This window comes from Branchiostoma belcheri, unplaced genomic scaffold (assembly GCF_001625305.1).
Source record: "Branchiostoma belcheri isolate BF01 breed outbred unplaced genomic scaffold, Haploidv18h27 scaffold34, whole genome shotgun sequence".
Lineage (NCBI taxonomy): Eukaryota > Metazoa > Chordata > Leptocardii > Amphioxiformes > Branchiostomatidae > Branchiostoma > Branchiostoma belcheri.
In genome coordinates this window covers 730,155-741,718 of record NW_017803954.1, presented here as the reverse complement: position 1 = coordinate 741,718, position 11,564 = coordinate 730,155, and the positions used below count along the sequence as shown (strand labels likewise).

At 40.5% G+C, this 11,564-nt stretch overlaps 1 protein-coding gene across 3 annotated transcripts in view; it reads right to left on the bottom strand.

The window, feature by feature from the left end:
- LOC109475530 overlaps nt 1-11,432 on the bottom strand; it is a 23,248-nt gene extending 11,816 nt beyond the window's left edge. The window contains exons 1-20 of one of the 3 annotated variants that reach the window (XM_019776171.1): nt 11,151-11,432; nt 10,486-10,581; nt 9,110-9,205; nt 8,698-8,871; nt 7,563-7,587; nt 6,986-7,092; nt 6,717-6,787; nt 6,471-6,537; nt 6,078-6,206; nt 5,497-5,625; nt 4,927-5,052; nt 4,525-4,656; nt 4,118-4,243; nt 3,823-3,951; nt 3,516-3,604; nt 2,898-3,090; nt 2,394-2,420; nt 1,443-1,613; nt 888-985; nt 370-467 (exon numbers count right to left, since the gene is read on the bottom strand). In XM_019776171.1, the coding sequence (XP_019631730.1) occupies nt 370-467; nt 888-985; nt 1,443-1,613; nt 2,394-2,420; nt 2,898-3,090; nt 3,516-3,604; nt 3,823-3,951; nt 4,118-4,243; nt 4,525-4,656; nt 4,927-5,052; nt 5,497-5,625; nt 6,078-6,206; nt 6,471-6,537; nt 6,717-6,787; nt 6,986-7,092; nt 7,563-7,587; nt 8,698-8,871; nt 9,110-9,205; nt 10,486-10,581; nt 11,151-11,295 (2,228 nt within the window). In that variant the 5' untranslated portion in view covers nt 11,296-11,432. The remainder of the gene's footprint in view (nt 1-369; nt 468-887; nt 986-1,442; nt 1,614-2,393; nt 2,421-2,897; nt 3,091-3,515; nt 3,605-3,822; nt 3,952-4,117; nt 4,244-4,524; nt 4,657-4,926; nt 5,053-5,496; nt 5,626-6,077; nt 6,207-6,470; nt 6,538-6,716; nt 6,788-6,985; nt 7,093-7,562; nt 7,588-8,697; nt 8,872-9,109; nt 9,206-10,485; nt 10,582-11,150) is intronic. The other 2 variants (XM_019776172.1, XM_019776173.1) reach the window with 2 other exon arrangements.
- Nucleotides 11,433-11,564: the final 132 nt, after the last annotated feature.

Sequence of the window (11,564 nt, the reverse complement as noted above, 5' to 3'; positions counted from 1 at the left end):
TTTTGGCTCAGGAAATTTGCACTTAACATGGATCTCCATTGATTTGGAACCCATTTCTTACACTTTAGTGGCTTTAAGATTATTGGGAGTCAGTTAGTTGGATGGGCCACTAGAAGGGCACAATTAGTCAGACATTTCCAGAACTACGTCATGGAGAATAAATCAAGCAACTGGACAAATCCTCTGGAGAATCAGACATTTCAGATCATAGCATATCTTTCATTTAAGTAACTGAGAATAACACTTCAGAGATTTTATCCTGGTGCCTTCATCAACATCTTTAGGAACTACATGAGACTTCATTAAATGTTTAAGGTCCTTGAGCGACTGCCATGTTCAGATTGGTCTTGAGGTATGACTATTACTGACCACACAGTTACTCCTAGATAGTCCAGGAAGCCTTCCCTGTGGATGATGACGTCTTGAAACTCCTCATGGCGGGATAAGATCTCCAGCAGCTCAAGTTCCTAAAACATTCAGTTGAAAGAAATAGGAGTAGTTATTGCAAAAAGAAAGAAATCTGGGAAGGAATTCATATCTTTTTGTTTGACACATATTCTTCAAGTACACAAGCTTGTTATGGATGCTTGCCATAAACAGGATACAAAATATACGCAGTACATTATATACAAAATACAACATGTACAATGAATATTACTGGGGAAAACATGACCGCTGAACACTGGCCTCCAGCCAAAATACACTCACATACACTGGTGTCAGGTTTCCTATATTGCCTAGTTGTAGAATATCTCCGCTTCAAATGTTCCCTGTTCTTGAATGAGAAAGTTGTATAAACTACAAACATTGTACTTTGTCTGACTTCAAGGGAACTATCTTGCCATGCAATGAGAATCTTGGCAAACAGATGAAGTAAACAGACTTACAGAGACTTTGCTGATGTTACTGGTGGGTGGAGTTGACAGGAGCAGTTTCAGTGTTGGATCCAGTGCCATCTTCTTCACCCTCCTGTTTACAAGGTGGGCTGCAGACAAAGGTTAAATACAAGCCAACATTCTGTCATCTGCTGTTGTTTTCCAAACAGTTAGGTTATATCAACTAGTAGTTCTTTACATTAGTTCTTTAATTTCATTTAAATGCAAAAAATGGACATGGCAGGACAAAAACAACACCCTGGTACAAAATGTATCTACATGTGCATGTATATGTTTGTCAGGGTGGCAAACCGCTGTTACTCATAATAAGCATCAAAATCTTGATAATTTGGTATCAAAAGTAGATAGATTGCAGACTCATTTCCCAGCATTTATGCTGAAAATATTTATGATACTGAAAAGAAAAATATATAGGGTGTGTATGGGTAGGGTCTGCATGGGAGTAGTGATAGTGATGATGTATTCATTGAAAAAAAAACACCCTCCTCACTACTTTAGAGCTCCTTTAAGCATAAATTTTCAAACTGTAGTGAAACTCCATCTAACCATATGAAATCTGGATGTCAAATGAAAATGGCGGCATGTTCTTCTCCACAGCAATGAAGTGCAGTCTTCCCTCCTGCTGGATCTCTGCCACCAGCACACAGTGCTGCCCTGGCAACAAGTCCTCTGTACTCAGCTCATCAAAGTTACTGCTCTCAATGTGTGGCTTCAGACCTGAAGAAATCAGCATGTTTTTAAGTACATGTACATGACATAGGTTTAGCTACTCTTCCTTTTCATTGGAGACTATGACATTTGACAGGTCTGACTGTCACTCAACAGATTTCATAGATTAACTATTTTTTACACTTTAATCAAGGGTCACACAAATTCAATTTTGTTTGCTGAACAGTTGCTTGGCTATTGCCATCTAGTGGAAAGAGGGCCTTACCAATATTACAGTATCGCACTTCAAAAACAGAACAATAGCAAGGACAGAACAATTCAATGACCTTCAAAGATAACAATTATTAAAAATCATACAGTTAAATTCATTATTTATTTTGTTCTTTTGATCACAAACCAACAAGGTAACCCAACCAACAAACAGATCAATGATTAACATAAATAAAGTACTTCCTTTGTTTGAGGTCTAATACACAATTTCAATTTGTTGACTTAAGGTAATATAATAAATAACACACAACACATCCAGGATGTAACTGATAAAGCTACAAACCATTCTATTAACCACATGTTTGTACCTAATGTGAGCAAACGTGCAGAGTTAATCAATCCCACACATAACCGGAAGGTCTAGCCTACATCTATACATACAACAATCCAAAACAAAAAAGGAAGGAAATCAAGTCTTGTTAATGCAGTCATCAATGTGCAGGTAACAGTTGTGCAAATGAGAGACTGTGAAAACTATGTGAAATCTCTAGTAAGACAGTTCTGGAGAATAATCCTGTGTGGGAACACACATATGCACAATGTCCATTATCTTGCTACCTTTTCCACTGATGATCCTGCTCAGACCTACATGTACATAATGGAGAATATAAAATATCTTATATCACTATCATCAAAAATAATTCTAAGCTAAAAGAGCAATTTACATGTAGCAGGACAGAAATATAGAAAACCAGGACCAAACTAATCCTGAGTACTGAGTCTTGATTCTTTTTGTTAGGTGTTGAAGTGCATAACAATTGGTAAATGAGCATGTTAAATCATCTCCTAAAAGTTCATATCCATAGCAGCCTTGTCTCTACTATAGTGTATGTCTACAACCTGTCCAGAACAGGCAGAGGAACTAGCTAGGTAGGTAAGTTGTATATGCTCTGTTGCAAAAATTACACATTTAACAGTTATAATTATATAAAGATCCAAATGTCAGAATAAGATCATGACAATCCCATCCACAACTTCTTAAGCAATCCAGTCCCCCCCTCCCCCAAAAAAGAAGTAGTTGCTGTAGAAAACATGACCCCCCAGGAAAGTGTGGCTGCCTACCTGAGAGGTAGAGCTGGTTGTGTTTGCCCCAGATGACGATGAAGGCCAGGTGCCCCTCCCAGTTCTGGTGGATGGAGGACAGACAGGGGATCTCTATATCCTCCTCCAGACTCACTTCCTCCAGCTCCTCCAGGCTGAACGTCTGGTAGATAATCTCCTCACTTTGTAGGGTGTCATACACCAGTACATTCAGCTGGAGAAAGCAAAAGTACATTCTGTTACTTAGCTTCTTAATAATGTCATTCACTTCTGACGTAAGTGTTAACAGTTAAAGCTGATAATAAGCCCCTGTCACACATACAGTATAATGTAGCTGACCATGGCCCCTAAACCTTTTACAAAAGTTCATCTCTATCAGCCAGGTATAGATTTGGAAGTCAGAAAATTCATATTTATTTCATAAGGTTAGTGAATGATTGAGTATCAAAGTTCTTTATTTACAACCACTTGTTTAACAAGAGTCCATGTTTCAATGACTGTCTGTTATCTTCATCAGGGCAATTATGACTGGTTCACACTTTGCACACCGAAGTTGGTGATACTGCTAACAATGTACAGTCTAAGCAAAAAGCAATTCTGACATCCAGAACATGATAATCAAAAGGCCCACATCCTTACCCCCTTCCTGTAAACATGGTGGGGTTTGCCATAGATGGTGACGGTGGTTGTTTCTGAGTTGCAAGCAAGCTGGACATTCAAAGGGTCACCTAAGGAAAGACAAACTTCTTAAGTAGACAGAACAGAAAACAGTGCTTTGATCAACATATAGCAAAGTATGTCACATTTGTGGAGATATATGCTGCCCAAGTTATGTCTAGTTTTGAAAATGGATATCAAATCATCTTTCCAAGATATCTTTCTAAGACATATTTTTCTTCATTAAACCATCTTCCAACTCATGAAACCAATAGGAAGGCCACCTTACCTATGAAGCTCAGCATGGTGAGTGTCTTTGCCGCCATAGTTATGATCTGTGTGTTCTCGTGCTCTCCAATGGCCAGTTCCAGCAAACTGGACAGGCCTCCTGCCTTCAGGATGGCGACTTTCACCACATCTGTCAGAAAGAACAGTCAAGAAGAAAATTCACTCAGGACAATCAACCTCAAGTCAACTTAAACTCACAGTAATGTCAAGGGTTATTTGAGGTTGTGACAGAGTTTGACACCTGTGATGAACATTGTATGTTTTGTAACTCAGGTCAACTTTGTGTGAAAGGTTACCTGAGGTCATGGCCAGGTTCAGAAGTAAAGCTGCAGCCCAGAAGGTCAGATCAGGGTCAGATGTCTGGGAGAACAACAAGATGGTGTCCAAGATGCCTGCTTCTACAACTTGAAGGTGAAGATGCTCTGCGCGAGAAGACAAGATGAAATATTGTTCAACAACCTAAAAAATTCCTTTCATTGAGTAAAATAGTCCATTCAGACAACCACATGATGTGGCTACAACTTACAACAAACAAGAAATCAGAGACTTAAGACATCCAGAAAGTATTTAATACAAAAGCCTTAAAAGGCTTTTGTAACCTTCAAGTTCCCCCTGATTACTGTTTCTGATTTGTCAATCTCCTCCCCACCCATCTGCTATCAACCTACTCTGCTGACACATAAACCCACAGCTCAGAGCTCACCACATGAGCAGAAGAATCCCATGGTTTCTGCCAGGAGTCTGACAATCGTCACATCCTTGTGTTTGACCAGCGGCTTCAGACTGCTGAGGAGACCAGGACTGCTCTCCACCATCTGGGCCACAGCTGGCTTACCTGCACAAGTTATGGTGTCAGTTTTCTTACCTCCAATTAAGGGCAAAGTTATGCAACATAAACCAACAACTAAGGTCATGCATATAATATCTGTAAATGTACCTGTAAAATTATTTAGGTACAGGTCAAGGCCCTGGTAAAACCCTCTTACAAAGACAATGATTTATCACTAAAATAAGATAGTTGGCTACATGTATAACGTACAGAATGATTGGCCAAACCTCTACCAGCAACACTACAGCTTAATAAGAATTTTGTGAATAGTTTTACCAATCATAGCCAGGTCGTGAGTGAGCACCAGGGCCCAGTGAACCACATCCTTGTCTCCACTGGACAGGCACACAGACAGACGCTCACTGATGTTCCCATTGCTTAACACTTTGTTCTTGAAGGCATCTGTGGAGACAAATCACAGTGACAGTGTGTTATACAAAGTTTGTCTCATAAGACATTTTAATATACTGGTACAGTTAAACCTGGCACAGCCACCCACTTCCAGCCATACATGTAATACATGTTAATAACAGCCACATCCATCTTAAGATAGTTGACACCGTACAAAATGTAATGTTAAGCAACCAAATGTATAACCCAACCAGCAACCACTTTTTTATGCAGTCTAACAGTGCATTCATTCATGAACCAAACTTGATTGACAGCAATACCCAGCCTGGCAGCTGAGATTGTCTCTGAAGCAATTGCAACCTCTGCTCTTAAAACCCATTTTTCAGTTCCTTGAAAAGTTGCTGATAGTGATACCAAGTTTGACTGTACATGTGTGTCACTGCTGTATCACATGCCCTCAGGATAATCATATACTACAGTATGGCAGAAACCTACCATTGTGCAAACAGAGGAAACAGATGACCCTGAGGACCAGCCTCTGTAGGTTGGCTTCACTGGCAGCCAGGACCTTCTGAAGGGAGAACAGTAGCCGGGGGATGGAGCAGATGGTCTCCTTGTACAGGTCTGGCAAGGGGGAGATTCAGTTTGAAAAGATACTTAATATGACAGGAAGCAGGTAATGTTGACTGTTTTTCATATGTAGGTACACCAATAGACCAGTCCCAAAGCCCTGAAACCACCATCAAAACATAAAAATGCAACTAGTTACATACAGGAAATGCAGCTGCTCTCTCATTGGTTTAACTGCTACTTGTCATTCTCTCATTAGTTGTACAGCTTATTGTGATGGACTCTACCTACCTACTACTACGACTACTTTCACCAATGAAAGCACTTTTGTTAATACTTGTACAATGTAAAGAAATCCATTTATTTCTGGTTGACAGTTTAAACTGAAGATAAAGTGTCACTGATCAAAAGTTCAACTCTTGCCACAAATGTTGGCCTATTCATTTTTCACTGTCTTCAAAGAAAATGTCATGGCCAGACCCTAACTTAGATATAATCACAATTACCATTGATAGCAAACTCATGGATGACTGCCACAGCCCAGTACACTAGCTCTGGGTCCTCTGCTCTGACAGAGCCTACCGCATAAAGGACCACGTTGTGACGAGCTATCTCCTTCAGCACCTGGATACTGTCTGAATAACAGATTGACAAACTGTTACAGAAGGGATTCAGACTTCAATCTGTACTTGACCAGTTCAATATAGTTTTCTTGAGTACACAGCCATTTTTTTCTACATTTTGGATGTACATGATTTAAGGTTTGACAGTAGAATGTAGAATCAAGTACGTTATGTGTATTCCAGTTATGGTCTTGGTTTGTTTCATACTGCAACACCTCAAAGCTATAACGCCATTTGATAAAGAAAAAGAGGAAGTAAACATTGACCAGTACTTACCTTTCCCTTGGATGTTGGCAAAAATGACCAGCATTTGGAAACAGATTGTCTGTAGAACACTGTCTCCCTGGGGGAACAAACAGCACAAATATACAGTAAACCCAACAATATTGGGTTAATAAAATCATGAAATAAAACCATCACATACATGTATACACAACATAGTTATTTGGTACATAGTGAAAAGACGAACATGGACATAATGCTAAGTGAATGCGTTAAAGTTGATATAAATTAAATGCTTACGTGGTATTTCACCACCACCTCTGACACAGTGCTGACTGCTCCTTCATTAGTTAACATCGCTTGCAGTGATGCTGGAAAAGGACATACACTTGTACTCTGTCAAAGGCATGCTAAGGGGTATTAGAATATATGCAGAATGATACATCTAATGCCTGTACTTTTTAAGTCCTGAGAATTCTCTAAAGCAAAACATGAACACAACTGGTTTTTAAAAGGCTCTTGAAATATTTCCTAGTAAACAAGAAGTTTCAAGTGAAAGCATTACATACTGTTCAGTGCTAGCTGGTGTAAGAAGAAGAGGCAGTAGCGGACGACATCCCTGCTGTGGGAGTACCCCAGAGTGTACACCATACTGTTCAGCAGGCCTGGACATTCCCTGTTGGCAAGGAAACACACCAAATGGTTGCATTTTTCTCACTATACTATTTTCCAACTAAAGACTTTGCAGAGAATTTTACATGCCATTTTGAATTTTGAAAGAAAATGCACATTGAAAATCTCTAGTACCAAAGTGACTTTGTTTACATGTAGTGTTACAATTCTACAATGAGACCAATCTGAAATTTTTTAGTAAGTTGTTGCATTGTAAAATGTTGTACCAAAAAGAATGTTGCATTTTGGACTGTGCTAGACACCTGCAGACAAACAAGGAAGGACAAAAGGTAATATGAATGCTGTGCTGGTAATGCAACTTTATCATCGTTTTTTCACTGCACTTTCTGCCAACTTTTCTGCCATGTTTTTCACTCTGGCTGCCACTTTTCTCTACATTTACCACTCAACCCTACAAATCCTGGCCAGAATCTTAGTCTCAGTATTGTATTAATCTCAGGGAGACAAACTTACTGGGTCAGGAATTTCTTGTATTCATCTGGAAAGATGGAAAAATACAGGGTTATATTACACATCTCAGACAGACTCTCTCCAGATCTAAGATCAGGATACGATATGTACATGTTCAACATACATATATTTATAATGCGTTTCTGCATAGAAATATTCCATAACTAAGACAAAATTCTTTAAGCAGTACACCAGAGGGTATCTTTCCAGCACCTAAGTTCAAATAAATGTATGGAAATTTGGAGTCAACTTATACTTTTGGTCAAATTGCATTTGTGCTCTACAGATGCCATAATACCCCTATCTACCATCTATCATCTATTTACATGTAAACATGTCAACAGTAACTTATCTTTCCATATCAGAAGACTACAGGATATAGCAGTTTGGATTGTTGACACTGTTCCCAGACATTATTTTGGGTCCTGGCTAACTGCTGTATGGAAGGGTGAAGGGCGGTGATCTTTGCTGACCTTCACTTCAAGTGAATTAGGGCCCGATGCTTGTGTAAAAATTTCCCCCCCAAAAAAAGGGTTACGAGTCAAGAACAGTCCAATATATACATACAGGACATAATACATAATAAATCAAGCAACTGGATGAATTCTCTGAAAAGTCAGACATTTCAGATCATATCGTTTGGTATCTTTCTCATCAGTAACTGAGAATTCTCCATCATTGATGAAAGATAGTGGATGGTATCTGAAACGTCTGACTCTTCAATTCATCCAGGTGCTTGATTTATTTTGTATTACATAATGTTTCACCTTCATTAACATATACGTATGAAATGGTATGAAAATGAGAGCCTGAATAGAGTAGAATAATGTTCCTTCCAAAACCAGAGTCCATATATTACAAAAACAATGCAGGTTTATAACAGAAAATTCTATTAATAACAGCACTTGAGACTACATGTAGTAAAAAGCAAACATTAACAAACATTTCACTTGTTGCCAGGATCCTCTTGTAGGGGTGAATAGGTATTAGGTACAGTCGTAATCTACTTCCTAAAAAATTCAATGTTCTTGTTGAGGTTTGAGGCTACAAACAACTCACCATTGAGTCCACCCTTTTTTCTACAACAAACTGAATTTGACACTTTGCAATGAACTAGAAGTTTTTCTGTTCTACCAACCGCTGTCTGCGATGAGCTCAAACATGGCCCCTGCAGTCATCCTCTGTATCCTAGTATGGATAGAAGGGTCCTCTGTATCCATGGTAACCCCTCCCCTGTGGCCACTGCTGGACTTCAGGAAACAGAAGGCCAGGGTCTGGAGGATCTGCAGGTGGTACTTGGGGGCAATATCCACTGGAACAGATAGACAGGTAAACAGATAAAACTAGTCAAAATTTGGTGCACACACTGCACAGCTACAATATCGGGTGCACAAATGTGCATATGCACATAGTATTTTGAGCCTAGTTATAATATATATCCTTGTTATCAGATTCACTGTTGCACAGGAAATGTAACACTATTAAAGTCAACAAAGAGTTAATGGTATGATTAAGTAAATGACTTGATGTTCTATAAGAAAATGACTTACTGCTTTTCAGCACTACACACAGTACTGTGCAAGCCTTGAAGCTTTCCTTGATGTCCTTGTGTTGGCATCTTCTCAGCACGTAAGTAAAATTGTTAGCTGAAAATGGCACAATAGTTATCAAATATCACGAGAGAAATCAAAATGTCTGGACAGTACATGACTAAATGAACCTTTATATAGTAGCAGAATTGGAATTTGATGGATCTGGTGTTGAGAAATTTGCATGAAGACTGTGACTTCAAATCTACCCATCAGCATGGGGGTTGAATTGAGGAGCAATATTCTTAAACACTGTCCTTTTTGGTAAGTATCTTCATAGTTAATAACTGTATGATGCATGAAATAAGTGACAAGAAGAACTTTATCATCTATTGTAACTAGTAAGTATATACATTTGTACATGTACATTTATTTCATTCAAAAACTTTGATTCTACCCCTACCTAGGCTTAGAGGATACTCATTACCGATGTACACCTGGGTTGAGTGAGGAAAGTTTCTTTTCTACAACAACAAGCCAGGAATGCAAGGAATCCCATGACCTAGGCTCTGGATGTTGCGTTTGCCATTCCATCACCCCCATGAAACTCCTTCCTCTTCGCCCCCGCCGTTCTGCTTCGCCCCCGCCCGTTCTGCTTCGCCCCCGCAAAAAATCTGCTTCGCCCCCGTCGTTCCTCTACGCCCCCGGCGCAATTCTGCTTTGCCCCCGTCCTTCTGCTTAGCCCCCAATGGCGGCACAGCTCACAGTCGACACGAAAATCGTCTGCAAAATAACAATAAAGGCTGTGCCGCCAAATTTAAAGTAGCCCATGCTCCGGCAAACATTCTGGACCACCTTTCTGCCAAGTGGCGTTGCACAAATCCTTCCCATTCAAAAGTTTACCCCTACCTCATGGCCCGTCAGTGGTTCTTACGTTTATAAGTACTGGCGTTTATAAGTACAGCCGTGAGTGAAATTTCCCGTCAGTACTTATAAACGTAAGAACCACTGACGGGCCGTGAGGTAGGGGTAAACTTTTGAATGGGAAGGATTTGTGCAACGCCACTTGGCAGAAAGGTGGTCCAGAATGTTTGCCGGAGCATGGGCTACTTTAAATTTGGCGGCACAGCCTTTATTGTTATTTTGCAGACGATTTTCGTGTCGACTGTGAGCTGTGCCGCCATTGGGGGCTAAGCAGAAGGATGGGGGCAAAGCAGAATTGCGCCGGGGGCGTAGAGGAACGACGAGGGCGAAGCAGATTTTTTGCGGGGGCGAAGCAAAACGGGGCGGGGGCGAAGCAGAACGGCGGGGGCGAAGAGGAAGGAGTTTCATGGGGGTGTCCATGCCTGGTTCAAAGATCAGCTCCAAAGATGCATGTATGACTCCTAGATAACTACCTTGTGTAATCTTGTCCAGTAGCACCTGTTCAGCTGCCCGTCGCAGGTTAGCATTTGGAGATCGTGCGAGAACACCAAGGTCTTCCAGCCGTATTTCTGCAGAGTTAGTTAATTAATTGTCATTCAGGACATCATATATTCATAATCATAATGCATGTTACTGTGAAGGCTATCAGTGAGTGCATGCAACATGAGCAATATGGGAGATGTGGTAATGTTAGCTCTCATAACTCTTGCTGAGCGCCCTGAGACCACCTCACTACCAAAATTGTGAATTTTCAGAGCTCTTCAAATGCAGCATCAGTAATCCATGGGTATGCACATTTCAGGTGTTCAAAACAGTCTTGATTTTGTTGCTGTTATTGTTGTTTTTCAATTTGGTGCCTTAGGGTGCCCAGTGAAATTATGAGAGTTGAGTCAGTTGAAATTAACCGTTTCTGCGTGACAACCTTTCACTATTATTATATAAGTGCAGGTCTACATTTCTCATCATAACCACAATGGCTTGTAGCGTGTGCATAAATAATTGATTAGCAGGTGCATATATGACTTCAAATCGAACTACCAATCATTTAGTGTACACACACTATAGATATGGGACAATTCCATTCATACGTCTATGTAGGTATCTGTTTGTGTCTTGAAGACGAAAACGTTGTACTTACTGTCGTCCACCTTCAACTTCTCGCTCCAAATGCGCTCCACTTTTCTCCGGAGCAGGTAGGACACACACTTGACCAAGGCCACTGACCCGGCGACTGCGGCCAAGATTCGGAGCGTCCAGTCCCCCTCTACACCGATCGAGCGCATGTCGCAGCAAACTGTAGGTTTCACTGCATCATTACATTATAGTAGAGCTGCTAGTTTAGCGCCGTTTAGTCTGATATCGTAAACTGTTTTTCTTGAGAGCGGCAGGCTGACTTCAACTTTCCCGCCGCCATTTTGATTTCTAGGTCTCGCTGGAAGACGTATACTCGTACGATCTCGCGATAGCTCATTTGCAGTGGAACGTCAAGCAGATGTACTGCGTGTAACGTTACATGTATAGGCAGGGTGAAAGTATCGCGGGCTATCGACGC